Source organism: Pygoscelis adeliae, unplaced genomic scaffold, assembly GCF_000699105.1.
Source record: "Pygoscelis adeliae isolate BGI_AS28 unplaced genomic scaffold, ASM69910v1 Scaffold414, whole genome shotgun sequence".
In the NCBI taxonomy this organism is placed as follows: Eukaryota; Metazoa; Chordata; class Aves; order Sphenisciformes; family Spheniscidae; genus Pygoscelis; species Pygoscelis adeliae.
In genome coordinates this window covers 459,889-479,025 of record NW_008824673.1, presented here as the reverse complement: position 1 = coordinate 479,025, position 19,137 = coordinate 459,889, and the positions used below count along the sequence as shown (strand labels likewise).

Genomic DNA, 19,137 nt, shown 5'->3' with positions numbered 1-19,137 from the left:
CTGCTGAACTCCCCCCCCAGCCCCGTCTGATTTTAGTGCACTTACTGTACTCTTCTATTTGACATATTCACGCAAGCGCAGGCCAAGGCCCCATCGCTGCATCGCCTGCATTTCTGCAGAGGCGCTGCAGAAATCTGCCTGGCACTTCGGACGCCAAGATCACCAAAAAGACTTGTTTGCAAAAAAACCCCAGTAATTTTGCCAATCTGGCAAGCGTGCAGGCAAAATGAGCAAGTTCTATCATGCTACCTCAATGAAGGCATAGGTCTTGCACCCAAGGAGACATACTACTTCACAATAGTGCCTAAGGAGCCAATTCTTCAGCAAATTCAGACTCCCTCTTGGCCTTGTGGGACAGGAGGTGAGTTCAGAGGCTAAAGCCTGGAAGCCCCGATTCTCAACAATAATCATTCCTGTTGAGAGGTGGCAAGCGGTACCTTTGAGGAGCTGTTTCCTCAGCAAGCGATTAGTTGGTGTCACACAAGAAGTTGTGCCCGAGCTCTGAAACCCAAGGTCGGCGTCCATCCTCCCTGGACCATCCTCCTCCTTGCAAGTTTCAGACACGCTTTAGTACGGGCAGTAGGGTGGGTCAGGAGGTTTTCTACAAGATACCTCAGAGAAACGCGAGATCTGCGTTCCGGGGAAAGATGTAACGTTTTAGGAACATTTTCGGGGACCTCGCACTGGCAATTGGCGTCATGACCGCTTCCAACCGTCACAGGAATCCCAAGCAGCCCGTTGAAGCACTGATCAGAACCTGACACCTAGTGGCTGTTGGTCACAACAGCCCAGGGGCTTAGAACAGTGTTCCCCACTTCTCCATTTATATAAACATACCTATTTAGGAAGAAAGCTTAGTCAAAAATTGCCTTTGCACTGAGCACGTTTTTCTAGTTTTCAGAGAGAAATGGGATCCTGAAGAGACTGCAAAGACTATGAAAAGCAATTAAAAATAAACAGCAAAACATATTTATCACACAATTTCCCTCAAACCCCAAAAGCCTTTCTTTAGCCTACAAGCTTAACATCAGCCCCACTGGAGAGGCTATATGGCTGTCATCTAAACCAATCATTTCTCAAAGTAAGATTTACCAACATTTACTTGCTACTGTATTTCATACTTTAGCCTAGGCAGGATGTTCGCGGGACCATAAAAATCAGAAAAAAACAGGTTCCTGCAACATACGGGATTGTCTCTGTGTTGGCCTCATTACACCAGGATCCAGCAGACAGGATGGGAATTGAAATAAGATGTATGCTTCAGGTATTTTCAGATGAACGCTCAAACTCAGTTGTATAGTTGGGTGAACAAAATCATTCATCAATGGATTTGCTTCACCCGTGCTCTAGACTAAGTTCTTACATTAAGGCAAATAAATTAACTGCCTGATCATTGGCATTTTACACCTGGTATTAACCTAATTCACAGAAATTTCCATTAACTTTCACAAGAATGGGACCAAGTTATCTTTTTCTCTCTGCATCCAATTCTTCCAAAAAGGAAGTTCGTAACAGACTGCAGCTAAGAATTTGCAGGCTTCAGTCTCAGTTTTGACACCGTTTCCATTTGGAAATCCTGGGATCAACAAGCAGTGGAGTAGCAGCCACTGAACTGCCCTGTTTAAAGTCAACCACATGCTTGACTGTTTTGCAAATTAATCAATCGGAGTTAATTCTGCAACCATTTCTCCATTTGTATTGCTGAGAAAATACCTGCTTTGCAGTCATGGTGTTAGGGTGTGTTCATATAGTGCTTTGTATCTTCAAAGCACTTCACAAATGCTAAGTATTGTTATCAGTTCTGACCACGAACATTAACTCTCTTCAGGCCCCCAAGTTATTCTGCAGAATCTTTGAAGACTATTTGATTATACAATCAGTTCTCCATATGCTAATACTCAGGCACTTCAAGTTTGTCACATCAAAAAGAAAGACGGAAAGAATTGTTTGTCAGAAAGACAAATAATTACCAATATCAGAAGTAAATTGGCCATTTGTTACAGGTAATGTGTATGTTCTTAACCATTTATCGGGAGAGCTGCCTTGATCAAAATAAGACAGCCTGCTGGAACCAAATAAGCCATTTCTTTAGCAAACACCTCAGCTATACTAATACAAGAGCTTATAAGCTTTTTTGTTGGGTAAATGGAAGTGGTGGTAGCTTCTAGAACCCTTAAATAGTAATAATAGTGGAGCTAACCTCACTCTTAACCCGTGCCACTCTTTCTTCATACTGAAATGGCTTGCCTACCACGAAGGGGACCAAATAGCACAGTTTGGGAGGCCTTACATAAAAGTATTGTCTACAATTATTTCAGGGGGGAATTCCTTAACCAGGGATGCAATCTCCTACTTTTCCCATCAAAAGAAATGGAAACTTGTTCGAATGAATTCAGCTAAGCATAACATATAGATACGATATCTAGAATCTAAGCAAAGCTAAGCAGTGAGACGGAGAAATTAATGCTTATTTAACCTGATTAGCCAATTTTTTTTTTAATAAAAGTGATTTATTTTACTCAAAGGGGTTTTTTGGGTTATTTGATAAGATTCTTGTAGCCACAACCACTAAATGTGAAACTCTTGAGAGTTACACCACATCAGATCAACGCCCAGTTTTATCAAGACCAATTACACAATGGAAAAAGGAGCTTAGTTGACAGGTTGAGTTTAACGATCAGTGTCAAATGAAGTAGTTTAGCAACGATCCTCAAAATTTGGAATCCCATTTTAGACGGCATGTTGCATCTAGCTGAATGTAACAAACAGTTAGACATCCTTCCATCAGTACAGCGGCAACAGAGAGGTCATTGTTCTTTCATTCCAATTATAATACACTTCAGCAGAGTCTTTCATAGCTTTTAAGTATCACAGAATGTCTGACATCTGATTAGACTCCACTCGTAATGAACTGCTTCATTCTCAAGAGGGAATTGTATTATTTTCTTGACAGAAAATCTACTTTTTAACTTGGAGAGCTTAATTACACAATGAGATACAGACACAGGTTTCTCCGTGTTTCTTTATTGCACAGTCGGACACTAATTTAACAGTTTAAAATACAGCAGGTAGAAGTTTCTTTACATCAGGTAAAAACTGAGGAAAAAGGCCTGTATCCTAGGAGAACAAAAGGCATTCCCTGTTATATATGTTGTCCGCAAAGACAATTGTTTCAGTAAATTATGATTAGGCAGATAACATACATTAAAATACACAATGTAATAACTGCCACAAAAACACGATGCACAAAGAAAAAAGCAAAGATGTGCCAAGAAAGACAAGTTAAGACATTCAAAACTAAGGCATTCAGATTTTAAAGCAAATACTATTGACTATGAAGTTGAGCAGAAAAAGGGACCCTTCCTCAAAAGCAAGCCATGTAGAATTCCAGTACTCTAAAACCCAGCAGATTCTCGTGACCTCAAAGCAATCTCCACTTCTATAGCCTTCACAGCCAAAAGATACACTCCTGTCAGACTTGCGGTAAAAATATCAATGCAAGCCATCCATGACAGAAGACAACAAAAGACTGGTCAGGTATACGTGGTGGCGTACACCTGAAGTGCACTGGTGTAAAAGTTCTGGAATGTAGGAATACAGATCAAACATTCAAATGCCAAATGAAGTCATTCCAACTATGAAGTCGCCAAGAACGACATTTCTGATAAGAGCGATAGTTAACGGAAATACTGAAAGGCAGTTGGAAGTCAGATCAACACGGATGCAGATCTAAGCTCAAAAACCTTCTACTCCCATTTCAACAAGCTGTCCTCAAAATTATTTCTATTACAGTCTTTAATTCCTAGTACTTATTGCCACAGGAATGTCTCCCAGTACAGTATTAAGTAATGGAAGTGACTACTATGCAAGGACAAATACAAATGTGTGCTTTGACCCTTTTGTATTGTACCATCAGAAAGAAAAGCCTAAAGATTCCTATGCAGACACCTTGCAAACAGAGTTTAACTTAGTTGTGCAAAGTCATTACAATAGTAGCTCTAGTCCAACGATCAAATCACACACGCACCCCCCGCAACTGAGAGCGTAAGGCAAAAGAATTGTATCCCGTCTCCTGTTTTACATACACACGCAGCCACACAGAATTATTTTTCTTGAAGTTAGCTTTTGCAAGGCCAATACAGTCATTGTAACATAAAAGTTAAAAAAAACAAAAACAAAACACCTTTCTGTTCATTTCCAGACTGCTAATTTCAACGACAATCCACCCTGCGACCGAGATACTGCCTACCTTAACCAGAGATGCTAAAACACTGACATATAAATGCAAGACTCAAAAACCAGCAAAGTAACTGTAACACAAAATCCCTGTAAACCTTATTTTTGTAGCACAGTAGAGTTAATTTCTGCGATGACCCTGTTTCCAGATATTTGAAATGATCAGTGCTGAAACCGAAACTGATGTCAGTATACTTAGATGTGATTTTACCTAAATATGTATGGAGTATAGCTTATTAACCGTATGACTAGATAATACACCTATTCTCTAACAAAACTTCCACAATACTTTAACAAAGTAAGTAAATCTCTATGAGAATTTTAAATAGATCACTGAAAACAGAATATTCAGCATCATCTCTGATGGATGCATGGTGGTGAGCATGTTAAAAAGAGATTTACACACCTAGGAAGAAAATTTGGTTCAGTGGAGCAAACCTAACCATTGAGAACTCAGGTGGGTACGAGCATACTATGGCATTATGAAGCATCTGAGGATTAAGCATTTACACCGCAGTAGTTCCCTAAGAACAAAATATGGATTTTGTATTGGCATATGCTTGGAAAGCTATATTAACTAGTGAAACAAGCTCAGTGGATCAGAGGTACACAAAAACTTGGTGAAAATTACCAAGGCAACTCAAAAACTTGGAGCAATTGCATGAAGCTTTTTAAAAGACCCATTCATGTATGATAGGGATATTGATGCAGGCTACCTATAGTAGGTAGCCTATAGGCTAGCTTAGTGCTACTGGAGTCACCTTTATTTTTAAATGTAAAGGCAACATTAAGATGTCTTTAAATTACAGTTTTTCCTAACTGCTAATAATGAGTAGCAAAAATCTCAAAGATAGACAAGATATGTGCCAGTTCTGAATCACTGCCTTCTTTCTACGCGGTCCTCCTCAGAAAAGCGTTTGCAAAAACAGCACTGAACGAAAACTTCAAGCTTAACAATGACTTGATCACATACGCTCAGGCAGAAAGTACACAAAGTCTTTTCCTATTGCCAGAACCGTAGATGTCCCTTCCAAAACTATTTTGGAACCTGTCATTCTCTGGCAAAACCATCACTGACGTGATGCTGCAGACCAGGAACATGGTAAAAAGTCTGTCTGATGATGCCAAACACTGTGTAGCTCAACTGAGATGGTATAGTTCAACCAAGTTGGTATACACGGTATAGTTCTACAGTGTTCAACCAAGACGGTAAGGTTCAACCAAGCAGTAAGGGCTTGGGAGAGGTAATGAAACTGACGATATACACTGCTATGTTGAATATACTACACAGTAAAAGTAAGTATGCTACACTGGGATAGAGGAGAGATTTTTCTTACACTTACCACATGGAGTCACTCTAAGGTTAAGTGGCCCCATTTCATATTGCCAAGGGAGAAAGGCACAACGTAACAGCCTGAGGTAGAGCTATTAAGGAAGCAAAGGCAGAACCTGGGCACTTAATTGGTTAAACAAGAATATTCAAAAGCCTTAAAATCATCAGGGTCACACTAAAACGTGTTAAAGTGCGTTTAAACTGAACACTTGGACTTTAAAAAAAAAAAAGTATCTATTCTAAAGTTCTGAATTTAGCATTGACAAGCTAGCGTCCTGGCATCACTTGTGCTGAATCACACCAGCAACCAGTGATTTTGCTTACTGGCAGAAGCAGACCAAGTAACGTCTGTTCTCCAAGAAGAATCCTCAAATACAACCAATCAAGATCACATCACGAGTTTACAGACAGACCTGCTCCTCATCAGAAAATCTGACCATACATTTGGTACATGAATTTCATGCACAGGCACACTGTTAAATACAGTAAAGCATAAAAAGCCAGTGAGAAAGATGCTCGAGAGAAAATTATGGCTAGTAGTAGTATGCTTCAGAGGTAGGTAATACTTGTGGCAATTGGACTGTAACTCTAGGATAAGGCTGCACAGCTGGCAGCTTACACAACAATTTTGTCTGGTCCACAAATAAATTTCAACCACCACTTAACGTCATTACCATAAGGTGCTATAAATACAATCTGGTCCCCAGTTGTCCTGAAGCTAGATAACTCTTTTTATAAGAAAAGTACATCTTAAGACAAAACTTTGAAGAGAGTGCACTGGTGCTCCACGAGTTACTGGAAAAAAAAAAAAAATCTTTCAAGTATCTGAATGCTGCATTTTGTCCATACTCTCCTAGCACTGGATTAGCTTTCAGAATTTTATTTCCCCCCAAAAAACCCATTGGAAGGATCAGCTGGGGCTTACGTAATTTTTATTTCCTTTGATGTGATCGATTTCCTGGGATCAACTGGACATTTTCGCCTAATTTGCTGCTCTTGCCAGTCTTAAGATACTGGTGAATTCTCTTCTGCTCTCTTCTCCTGGCACATTATTAATACAAAAAAGTAAAAGCTGCCAAAGCTAAAAGCTTCTACGTTTGTTATAAGGTTTTAGAAAGAGTCTTCTGGCTTGTGGTGTAGATAGAGTGGACATTCTGTGGCATCCGTATCAAACATGGATCATGCAGTCAATAGAATGGGAAGAGGTTAGATTCTGTAAGCAACTTTTTCCCTTATCCTCTTGTCATCCTAAGCACCAAGGAAAAAGGAAGAAGATAAAATGTCTCTGTATATGTGACTAGAGAAGCTAGTTCTCTTCCCAAACCTCTGAAACAATTCCACAAGAGGACCTGATCAGTATTAATACATTTCACTTCTTCACACTTCCTGCTTGCTAACGCGTTTTTAGTTGGGATTATTAATTCATGGAAGTCACTGAAAGAGCATTTGAAGAGACACAGAACAATTCAGGAAAGAGGCAGGGGAAGAGATCTCCTGCCCTTATTTTTCCTTTAACTGTTAAAATAACTCCTTATTGATCCCTGCTTTAAAGCAAGTCAATTTGTTAAGGGTTAATATTATTTACTTCTTAAAAAAGGCAAAACTAAAAAACCCTACAGCTTCTCTACTGAAGGTCAAATGGCACTTAGGAGAACTGAAACTGGCTGGTTGTGAAACTGTACGGCATACACACACTGCAGAAAAAGGAAAAATAATTAAAAAATGATGTCTGTTATATCCAGGTATTGCAGTCTGGACTGACATTTCATGGGCCATCTATGGCCTGATCTGCTCAGCATGGTCCTTGGGCTGTACTTCAGTATTCAAGAGATGCCCGCTTTGGAAGGATGAACGGACGGTTCGATTCATTAATGGCTGAAGAGGGCGAAAGTTGTCTACCATTCTCTTTTCTTCTTCGCCATCTGAAGTAAAGAGCAGCATCCGAAATGCCTCCAGCTGAGAATGAGAAATGTCCAATTTTGTGACTTTACTAACCGGAGAATTGTTGGAGTTCACGACAAAACACAGTAATTCATGCTTGGAAAGAAAGTCAAAGGTACTATTACATTTGCATTCTGAGAAATTTTAGCACGAACTTCTGGCACTTTTGTGACCTGCTGGTAAAGATTACGCCATCATCCATATCAATGCAGAAGATGAATTGTCAGTCACCTGCCATCTTTAGGCAAACTAAATCTCAAATGTGGCACGTCTGAGACGGAAGTGATTCCCATTCAAATACGGGAACATATGCCATCTTTAAATAAACCTCTCCAACCTTCTTAATCTACACCCTTCCTGGAGTTCTGTTATCTTTTTGCAGATATGCATATGCTGGCACCCAGAAAAGAGGGAACCTCAACTAGCCACAATCTACACAGTTGCTGTTCTCAGTGGTTTATAACTGGGGATTAAAATAAAGTATGCAGCAGATCAGCTTTTAATGCTCACAAGGGCATTACAATGTCAAGTAAATTATAAGCCTTTCTATGCCACAAAAGGATGAGAGTGAAGAAGAGCCAAGGGGAGAGGGGAGAGAGAAAAAGTTTCAGTTGAAAAGAATGACGACACACTATGCATTCAGTTCTCTCTGCTGTTAACAATCTCCAGTTCGTCCTGTCCTGGTCCTTCATGTAAATTAAAACATTAAGATCGCGTACATGCCTATTCTTCAGGGTTAGCGTTTGTTTGGAGCATGACTTTCTAGATGGACTAGCTTCATGCAAAAGCTGTGTTAAAAAAAAAATTCAGTATTTTGCCTCATGTCATTGGACTCACACTTCATTATTAATCAAAGCCTCAAAAAACAGGGACAATGCACAGATAACTTTCAGTGCCATGAAAAAATGGTAGATTTTTTGGGGTTGTTCATTTTTACTTGCTTTGCAACAAATCTCCAAGACTTGTTCTATGCTGTAATGCCCCTCAAAGTACTCCACTTCTTTGAACAGACAAAAAAATCCTGAAAACTTCCAACAAAACCCACAATTGTAGTACAATTCCAATTCCAACGCCTTCTGACCATTTTCTACTTCTCCCTACACCTACAGAGGAATAACATCACATTGAAACATGAAGTACTAAAATAAAAGCAGTAGAGGGCATATGGTGACAAGTTTGGGTTGGTGTCAGAACAGACTATTGACCATGAACTCCTCCACTTGAAATAATTTCTGTAACATAAACATTTGCTGAAACCTTTGTCTGTCTTTTTTAAAGGGCAATTAAAAAAAAAAAAAAAAGGAATTCAAGGACAGTACAGCCAAATATAGAGTTAACATGCCTACAAAGGCAAAGGAGAAAACCCAGTGGGGACTCACTCTCTCTCTCGCCATCAGAATGGCATGTGAAGGACTCGGAGCCACCCACCACCCCTTCTGTACCTTCAGAGTCTGACCAAGGGAAGAACAGAGGACTGGCCCTTGCAATCTCTCTAAGATTTCTGTGCAAATGCATGTGGCTATCAAGAATATGCACAAAAAGTCAGTTTGGAATTTCACAAAACCTGCCTTTTCTCCTCCCTTCCTACCACAAAAAGGGCTGCATCCTGGTAAGAAGAGCAAAATTATGCAGTGTTCCAATAAACAACCTTAGAACAAGGGGCAGCTTCCAGCATAAGGCATTGTTTATCACAGATCAAGATAAAACTCTATGGGAGAGCTGGAGAAGCATCTTTAACTGCTTACTGAAGAGGTCAAGTCTTTCAATATTAGCTGTTGTTAACTTCAGGATACCTGCCCAAACAAATACTGGGTGTGAAGCAGCCACTGATCTCTGAGTATTCACAGAGAATTACTGGTACCGGTAAGCAACTACCGTGTGTCTCCCCCTCCATGGCAGCAGGCAGTCTAACAGGTATGGTATGATTCGAAACGTAAGCATGAGATTTACCTGATTCTCATCAACCTCTATTGGCTTCTTCTTAATAATCCATGTGACTGATTCGGTAAGTGGGGGAGTAGTCAAAGAGCCCGCGTAAGTCCAATAATCAGGGCATGAAGGTATCAAACAGGAGGGATCAAAGACATCGAACTCGATAACAGTGTCCTAAACCCCAGAAAGAATGTATTTTAAAAATTGTATTTTGAGAAAAGATTGACAGAAGATTTAGAAAGATCTTAACAATGAGATTAAATACTGTACATGATATGTATGCATATGCAAAATTAGGTATTGTGACTATTAATAATGACCTACATAAAATAATAATTTAAAACCCCATAAACTTGTACAAAATTGGTAAGCTGGCTTTGAAGCATAAGAGGCAGCTAGTGAGTAGACAAAATTTAAATATTCCTGTTGTCCCCACAAGCCCTTAGGAATTCGGTGCAGAAGAAACAAGGAGTGCGAAGGAGCAACTGACTACATCTTTGTGGGAGCTAGAAGCAAACAGGAAAGAGAAAGAATAAGTGGTGGAATAAGTTCAGGTAATTCTGCCAGATATACTTAATAGACTGCAAACAATAGCACTTTTACTTTCACCACGTGATTTTAGGCAGTGGGGAGAGGGAAGAGGACTAAGTATTCATGTCCCCAGAACGTGCACTCTCAAGTGAGATACCAGACAGCACGTAGGAGCTTCAGAGCCCATGATTTCCTATACAAACATTTTACTCCTGGGGTATTTCCAGGATATACTGGCAATGCAGGAAAGGAAGATCCTGTTTTTCCTTAGTCTTTATCTGTTTCCCACTGAGAATGAGAAATGTTACAGTAAAGAATTTTTCAAAAATAGGAAGTTGGACAAGAGATTCTAGACGGGAGCTTTCACCCATCATGTGAGAGAGGAAGGTGCAAGGACATCAGAATGGGTATTATCGGACCTTCCTCCTCCTCCTCACCAGGGTGATGTTTCTCAGGGTTTGGTGCTTAAGTCAGTGATAATGCTGGCAAGGCAACAAAGGTTTCAAACCAAGTGCTGATGAGTTGCTGGGTAACCAACACCCTTTGGAAATGAGATCCCTTTCAGAGCAGCCCACATGCAGCTTGATGAGCCTAATGTTTGATACTACTGGTTTTTTTTTTTAAAGATCTTGACTTTAGTTTCTTTCAAATTCATATGCTGTAAAATATCATATTCTCATAATGGATGTATATGCACAGATTTTTGTAGGTCTTTTTGGCACTGAACTGACTTGTTTGGCATTTATGTGGCAGTGTTTTCACTGCACTGCCATAAATATTTGTTTTATTTGGATAAAAAAAATCCTTACTGCGATAAATAATGGCACAGCGACTTCAACTGGATGTGCTTACAAGCCAGCAAAATTCTTGATGTGTATTTTTTGCGTGTACTTTCAAAAAGGAACAAGCACCTGGAGGAGCATGAGCTGCTTCTGAGCACTATCAGAGACGCAGCACTCCCTCTCCTGGCAGAAGTCAAAGATCAGCTATGAAGAGAGAGTCCCATTCCCGTAGCAGAAAATTTACAGTGTTTAAAAAAAAAAAAAGGGGGGGAGGCACAAAAAATAATCTCCTCCTCAAAGATCAGACAAAAATCAGAAAGCCTTAATTCCACAAGAAATAAACTACCACTTTACACAGCACAGAAAGTTCCTCCCAGTTAAACAACAAACAAAAACTAATCCAGTGGCATCTATTGTCATAGAAGAGGAAGGGCAGGCTTCAGTGAGGGCAAGCATTAAACATGTGCATGCCCTTCTAAGGGGATACAATCTCAAGAGCGTAATTTCTTAAACCAACAGGTTTGGAAAGCTTAAAGTATACAATTCCTCCTTAAAAATTAGTTCCCCCCCCCACCCCCCGTCCTGGTTTCGGACAATCAGGCCCCCTACGGACATTTAAGGAAAAAAGCATTCATTAGTGTTTTGCTATTCTCAGAGTATCCTTTATGTTGAATGACGGCATTAGCTATGCTGAGTGGTAACTGGCGGGACACTTAAAAATACTCACCTTGTGTTTAACTGCTGGCAAGGCATCAACCAGCATCTGCAGCCCTTCATGATGTGCTCCTAGCTGCAGAAGACAGGTAGGAGTTAGAGAATCATTAAGCTGACATTCTACATATCTACCTTAATCAGTATTTTTTGAAAACAACAATCTAGAGGTATTTTGTCCTAAATCGGTTTTAACAAAATGAAAATAAAAAGACATTATTACAGCTTATTACACAAAGTGATATTACCTTTAAAAACACTCCAATAACAGCCAAGCCGTTACCTTCCATTACAGCTTCTTCAAAAGTTGGGTACACAACGGCATTCCAGTGTACTAAATGCAACTGAAATATAAATGAATGAGAAATCAACATATTCACAGAGCACAGCAATGATATCAAGAAATTCGACTTTTGATCTTTGCCACATTTGGCCTTGGCAATTTGGGACGCTGTAGTGAGCTACCTCAGAAACCACACGCTACAAAAACGAGCACCAAAATGTTATCGGAAAATAATGGTACTTCCCTTCTTTATTTTGCTTTTTTTTAAACAATAGCCAAAGACCCATAAACTACATTTCACACGTATGAAAGGGATTTTGTCTGTGGGAGACTGATTACAGGAACGCTTGTTAAAGGCACAAAAAAGGCTTAGTATACCTGGAACTGAAGGACTCTTCCATGTCTTAACAGGAAGAACAGAGTATGCTGTTCTGCTAAGGAACATTCTCCTGCACAGAACATAAGCTTCCTCTGCATTGCTTACAGCCCAATACAAGCATTCCATTGAGGGGCTTTGTGTATTAAATAGATAGCCAGCACCAGTCCCAAAACTTAGTCATACAGTCTTGCCGTTAATAACTATCTTGCCAAGCTGACAAGCATCATTATGAACACGTGAGCAAGAGATAAACATCTTCTCAAAAATAAGCAATAATCATTTTTCAAATTCTCCATCTTTGGCATATAACTATGTTTATACCTGTCATACTTTCCTCTCCAAGCAACTTAATCTGTATTTTTCCCCATTGGCTCCATCCTTTTTATTGACTCTCTTTCTGCCTTAGTAGTTACTTAATCACAAAAGTTTTGCTACTTTAATAATTGCTTACAAGTTGAAAACAGAAAATAAAGTGATCGTGATAACGACTATTTTACCATAGAACTCTGCTGTGGATTATTCTAACGACTTTAAGAAACACACAGAAACACATAAAAAATTGTTGATAACTGGAATAAACTTTCTAACATTAGCCAAAGCTCTGGGGTCACAAACACAAGACAGTTACTGCATACAAAGTAAGAAGGACGAGGCTTCTTGAGTTACAGGTATGGGTGTGAGAATTAAATAATCTTCCACTTTCTCTTTAAATATTTTCCTTAAAGAGTATTTAGTATGTGCTGTGTTTCTCTGCAAGTGTTTAGTAATAATAAAGTGATTTTAAAGCAGTAAGGATTGGGAGATTTGGAGGTCCACTAGAGACAGCAGCTGAGATGCAGTGCATTCACCGTACTCCCAAGAAAACAGATCCTATGCCTCATGTGAACCCCCAGTTTCCTGCAGCTCAGAGGTAAAGCACTTAATTTTTTTTAATTGAGATCTGAGCTTGCACATTTACCTCAATATTTGCTGTCCACCTGATCTGCACCACATTAGCTGGGACCTGGGAGTTCATTAAGACCTGACTGTGCCCTCAGTCTGCTTTCTGTCTCATCCTTTTCCCCTTTAAAAGGAGGAAGGACAAGCAGAGTTGTGCCACGCCATCCGGACAGAGCTGGAATAGCAATGACACTTTGCTGCCTGCCATTGGCTTGTCGGGCAGCTTCCCCTGTGGACATTCAGGGAGAAGAAAACATCAGTGAAACTTTCACTAATGGGGCCAACGTTCAATTTTAAGACCGTGTTCTTCTCCAGAAAATACAGTGAATATGAACTTACTAATACAAGGGCAGATGAGCTGTGGCACCTACCACGTCTGATCCTTAACAGTAAGCTGCAATTCTTCAAATAGGGAGTTTTCTAGCCTGCAGTACAGTCACAGGCAGCCTGAGACCTAGCCTCCAGTCCCCACAAGTATTTGCATTGTTCAGCATTTTACCTCATACCTCTGCTGGGTAAAATTTACTGTCAACTGTGTGCTCTGAACCCCACTCGTTTATAGCTCCCCAATGGAAGTGGAACTGCTTTAGCCTGTATTGGTTTTCCAAGGGACCTCCAACAATTACTAAAAAAACAAAACAAGACACACATGTTAATAAACATGATTTAGAATTGTCGAGACAAGTAACACTGCAAGATCCTGCTTGAAATAAGTTTGCCGAGGGAAGAAATCAGCAACTATCTTAACTGAAACAGCCCCCCTATTGCTTGGCTACTTCTACAACTTACTTTGCTATGACAAAATTGTTCAGGCAAACACATCACACTTTCCCCCTGCTGTCTGAATGAACTATATCAAATTGAAGATAAGCTAAATAGTCTCCTCATCCATCTCTCCAAGGGAATTACTGTTTTTTTCCAATTCACATCAAGTTTGGCAGAGTCACGGTGACTAGATGTTACATTCTATGCTCTTCTCTTTGAGCAGGCATGAGAGAACTGCCTTACCAGAAGAAACATGTATGATGACAGAGCAATAGATACATCTATTAAATGACATCCCAGCAAAGCCTCAGTATCTATGAAAAATATTGAAATTTCCCATGACAATACAAGAGTTCAAAAATCCAGTTTTGCCAGTAGAATCAGTACATTGTGTCAAATGTTCAGTTCTGCTTTTTTTCAAGATACAAAAATCCAAACATACTATTCTGCTTCAATGCAGCTTTCAGACTGCATAACCCATGCTGAAAGATTTCGTGCACAGCCAGAAATATGCTAATATTGTGCCTACTGTAAACCGTTCAAGCTACACTCCACAAAGCATCTAAACATAGTCTGCCTATGGGTAAGGCTGAGTTTATGGAAGCTTTAATGCACTTTTTAGCCACGATAAGCAGACATTCAGTCTGCTCTCCTGATTTCAGAAGGCATCTCCTATTTTGCAAATACATGAATGAAAAAGTCTATGCCTAGTTTTCTGTGTAGTGTTGGTTTTTACTCATTTCCTCCTAACTGAAACAGGAACATCCTGCAAAGTCTTCTTGCTGGTTATTATGTCACAGCATCTGGTAAATGAGAGACCATGATTACTTCCAAAGAGCTAACAACAAACACGTAGCTGTAGAGACCCATTTGCTGATTTTTACTTAACTGTACATCACGGTTAAATTTTATAGCAAACCACTGTATAAACTACATAAAGCCAACACGACTTTTGAAAAGAAGTTAATCACTTTAATGCTAAGGAGAAAGCAATGAGAGGCATTAAGAGCTTTTCTTGCCTTTTTTTTTTTCCTTGAAAGCCAGCCAGCACTTTTGAAATTCTAACTAGATAGGCCTGCTTGTGATAAAAGAGAAAGCTAAAACAAGCTATGCAAATTGACATTTGATTAATTTCATCCACTGCTGCTGAGCTGTTAGCATAAACGCAATACTGACTGTCACTAAAAAAATCATGATGGAGAAAGGTGACCTTCAGGGATGGGATGAAGATGGGGCCCACACTGCCAAGTCTTTCAGAATTAAAGTTTCTGTGCTCTAACTACCCATTCCTGATTATGCGATGATGCAAACCCACAAGTGACTACATTCACGTTAATAAATCACATTCACTTGAATATTTACCTCACAAGTAAAGTTAGGCACAGGCACACGTACCTAGAAAATCAGGTTCCTATAGCGGACACTAGGAAGTGACAGGAAACAAATAGGAACTTACAGTGCCTTTAAAAGCAATTTTGCCATTTCATTTCCTGTCAATTTACCAGTCTTGGTAATTTCAAAACAAAATAGAAGTTTAAAGGAACTCTAACAACAACCAGAGGAAAGAATCACATCAGCTTTTTATTGTAGCCCTAGTTCTGTTTCAGTCTCATTTCCTTTCAGCAGATGGCATTCATGCACACAGACAGGACCACATTCTGTACAGACCTTCCCCACACCCTCTTTCTTCTTCATCCTCCTGCTCTGCTCATAAGCAAACAACCCATCACAACACTACCTTCATCTTTTGCCCAAGTCTTGTTTTGCCTCATCTCAGGAGTTGGGCATTTTTGTCTATCCTGGACACACGTTTCATTTTGGTCTTTTTCATCTTCTGTTTCAATTTTGTTGCTTTTTTTTGTTTGTTTATTCATAAGCTTCCTTCTCTGGATGTCTATTATTGTTAGACAGAAGCTGGCAGAAAGAAAAATCAGAAATAGCAACAGTAAAGAGAGAAAGGTGGAGGAGAGAGTCAGGCACTTGAAAACCTGGCCATTTATACAGCAACATCCCGTCATCTGTTGTTTCTTTGTCATTTTGGAGTCCTGTCACTGATCATTTAATGCCATCCTCCACTAGCCATCACCACCCTTCACTGACTTTAATTCATTTGAGGAAGATGATGATGATAAGGCAGTCATCCCGAAAGAGGCAGCAAGAATGCTCATATTTAGATTTACCTCAAGTGTTCAGTCTTACAGATGAAGCGGGTAAGATCTTTCAGACCTGTGATGTGCTCTGAATAGCCAGCCTCTAAAAGGCCAGCACCCCTCTAATTGACAGTCCTGATGATTCCACGCTTGCCTTTATGTCACAAAAACTGTCCCTATGTATTTAAACGTTGCGTATTTCTTAAGCTCCTGCAGGCAATTCCCCTCCATTATATCAATTCTTGCAGAAAAAAATGACTTTGTTATCCATCAAACTGCAAACCATTACACTTTTCAGGAATGCATCCTCAACAGATAGCGGGGTATGGCTGTATAAAGTAAGAGACTGTTAAATTAAAAGCAAAACCAATCTAAAGTTAGTAAGTTAAAATCACTGATAAGCTAACAAGTGATATCTCCATCTTAGCCTCTCCTCTAACCCCACTTCACTAACGCAACAGCAGTTTGTACTGTAAAAACAGATGAGCACGACTTGGTTTCTTCGTTGCGTATCAGCGCTCAAATAAACAAGGGCAAGAGTATTCCCTGGTTGGAAACTAATATTCTGGGTGAACAGCCATAAACAATAAAAACAAAAAAACCCCACACAAACGTCACACAAGCCCCTGAAAGCTCCACGCATTCCACCACTACCGTTTTTGCTGCATTGTTTTATCAGCCTCTTCCCCAGCATCAACCAAAAATACCTGTATCGTGGAGGCACAGCATTTGTTTATTAGCATGCTGAAAGCTTCCTTCCCAAGAGCATCACTAAATCCCTTACGAAGTTCTAGCATCTCTCATGGTAAGCAGTCACCTTAAACATAAACGACTTCTAATCAAACGGGTTCAACCTTGCCCAGGGTCCCTCAATTTTTCCCCCCAGGACAAGTTGAGTAATCGACATGAATCACGTGCTTCACAATATCCCTGACCAACTGCTACCAGTTCACCTACCTTTATGAAATACCTTCTTTATACATACCAGCAATATCTTTTGGTAAAGTCAACTTTTAAAAGGAACAGTGGGCAGAAAAATCTGGAATTTGGTAGCAATATCCTGATTTTAAGTCACTTTACTCTACTGAGCACTTAAAAAGATTTAGCTGCTCAGGTCAGAGTGCTTATTCACATGAAATTGCTGGAATGCATAACTTCATTTTGCATGCACGGACTCCTGCTTATGCTAACAGGAACACACGCACCTGCTTCCTATGGTAGCAGCTCAGTATTACTTAATTCGCCAAAAGTTTATTGAGATAAGTATGTATGCTTTCCAACTGAAAGTCATTTTGCTGCTGATTATTTCAAATGCATTAAATGTATCTGCTTATACCGCAAAAGAGATAAGTGGCAGATTACTTTACTAAAGTGTAATGATGGAATCTCATTTAAAATTAAGTAGATACATATACGTATGACTGAAGATCGACTCATGTAGACAAAGCTGTAATATTACGAGACCTAATCAAAAGGCAGGGCATTAAGGCTTGTGCAAAAAGAGTAAGTTTCAACCTACAACAGCGGATTTGTGCACAACGTCCATGGTAATAAATACATAGTAAAAGTGAGGCCTATATAGAACTCCTGCATTACAATTCCCATCGTTGTAAATCCACGTTTAGCTAAAGCATTCGTTTACTGTACATTAATTTTCAACATTTGTCCTGAGGTTTTACATCATGCAAATATTTCTCCTCTCTAAACATTAATAAGACATTAAATAAATTTTTCTGTGTTTTGCTTACTTGATCTATCAGTAGAATCATCAAACTCTACCAGGAATGAATATCCATTGTTCCAGATGTGAAGACATGTTGTTGGGTCGTAGCTGATTTTCAGAGGCTTCAGAAAGGGGTCGTAAACACTGTCTCTCCACTGGATATTGATAGGAGACTGTCGGGTGCCTCCAGGAATTGTAAGTGGACTCTGCCAAAGTGGATGCACTAGAAGATGAAGAAGAGAGTCAGGCTCTAATGCATGATGCAGAACTTCCAACTAAATACTCCAGAACTTTTTGGCAAGAGAAAGTGCTTTGGCATATTGGCTCCAAAGGCTAATTCAAGTCAGCTGATGCACAGGAAAGTGGAAAAAAAAAATACATTCCAGTTGCATGACTCAAAGCCACACAGAGAAGTGCAGTAATTTGACAACTGTGTTGATACCTTTCCGCATTTGCAAAATGCTCTTCAAAGAAATTCTGTCCCCTTATCTGCCAGAAAATTCTTTTCCTTTTATTGCCAACTGATTTTAAGGTGGCTTCTGTTTTACAGCTTTGCCAGAGTCTCAGCACACCACTTCAGCTTTCCTTATACACCAGTACCATCAACTGACGTCAGGTTGCACCAGACACAGCATAAATCCCACTAGAAAGCAAAAACACTCTCTTGAAGGTGCCGGTCTTTCGCCTACGTGTTCTTTCACCACTGCTGAGGGAGTAATGCTCCTGAAGCACCCATACCAATATTGAGCAAGACTACCTTAGGTACTAGGGACCTACAGCTGATCCCCACACCTGTAAAATCCTGAACTACCAGTTTTGGGGGCAGCTTGAGCATCTCAAACTGGCACGAGCAGGGCAGATGTGTGAATACACTTTCCACGGGATTTTATTCTGCTTAAAAACAGAACCGATACCTGTATTGACTTGGGGAGCACTTGCTCACCTGCTGTCCCCCAACATCAACAACGCACAGACAAAGGTTTTTTGTGCCTTGCCGCCCATCTACTGAACCCAAAACAGAGAGGCTCTGAAGCACTGTGTTACTGGCCACTTCATTAGATACAACTGCTTGTGGTCTTTCACAAAGGGGGGAAAAAAAATTAAATCTTTTAACAAGCCGCTCATATGAGGGGCGGCTAAACAACTTTCCCCCTCGGTTTCCTCAGCAAGGGGCAAACTTTATCGGCCTGCACGCGGGGGCGGGGGAGCAAAACAGCCTCCAAAAGTGCCACAGCTCTCTGTTATTGTTAGTGCCATTTCCTGATGTTTCAGCGGAAGAACGGTCACGGACAAAACCAGGCTGAACTTGGCGTCCCCCCCTCTTCTACACAAACTTTCGAGGCACCGGCAGCCCCCTCAGCCCGGGGGGCTGGAAGCGATGGAGAGACACGGGCGCTGCCCGTGCCCAGGCCCCTCAGCCGGGCCCTGGGCA

The 19,137-nt window shown here is 40.2% G+C and overlaps 2 protein-coding genes across 2 annotated transcripts in view; both read right to left on the bottom strand.

Moving 5' to 3' along the window:
* Nucleotides 1-525, bottom strand: part of SLC7A5 (solute carrier family 7 (amino acid transporter light chain, L system), member 5) — a 43,464-nt gene extending 42,939 nt beyond the window's left edge. Inside the window, exon 1 of the mRNA XM_009323047.1 lies at nucleotides 438-525. Coding sequence (XP_009321322.1) covers nucleotides 438-525 — 88 coding nt within the window. The remainder of the gene's footprint in view (nucleotides 1-437) is intronic.
* A 6,820-nt stretch (nucleotides 526-7,345) lies between these two features.
* The window catches only part of CA5A (carbonic anhydrase VA, mitochondrial), a 20,370-nt gene continuing 8,578 nt past the window's right edge, over nucleotides 7,346-19,137 (bottom strand). Inside the window, exons 2-7 of the mRNA XM_009323039.1 lie at nucleotides 17,731-17,928; nucleotides 13,574-13,692; nucleotides 11,715-11,810; nucleotides 11,483-11,545; nucleotides 9,461-9,616; nucleotides 7,346-7,525 (exon numbers count right to left, since the gene is read on the bottom strand). Coding sequence (XP_009321314.1) covers nucleotides 7,346-7,525; nucleotides 9,461-9,616; nucleotides 11,483-11,545; nucleotides 11,715-11,810; nucleotides 13,574-13,692; nucleotides 17,731-17,928 — 812 coding nt within the window. The remainder of the gene's footprint in view (nucleotides 7,526-9,460; nucleotides 9,617-11,482; nucleotides 11,546-11,714; nucleotides 11,811-13,573; nucleotides 13,693-17,730; nucleotides 17,929-19,137) is intronic.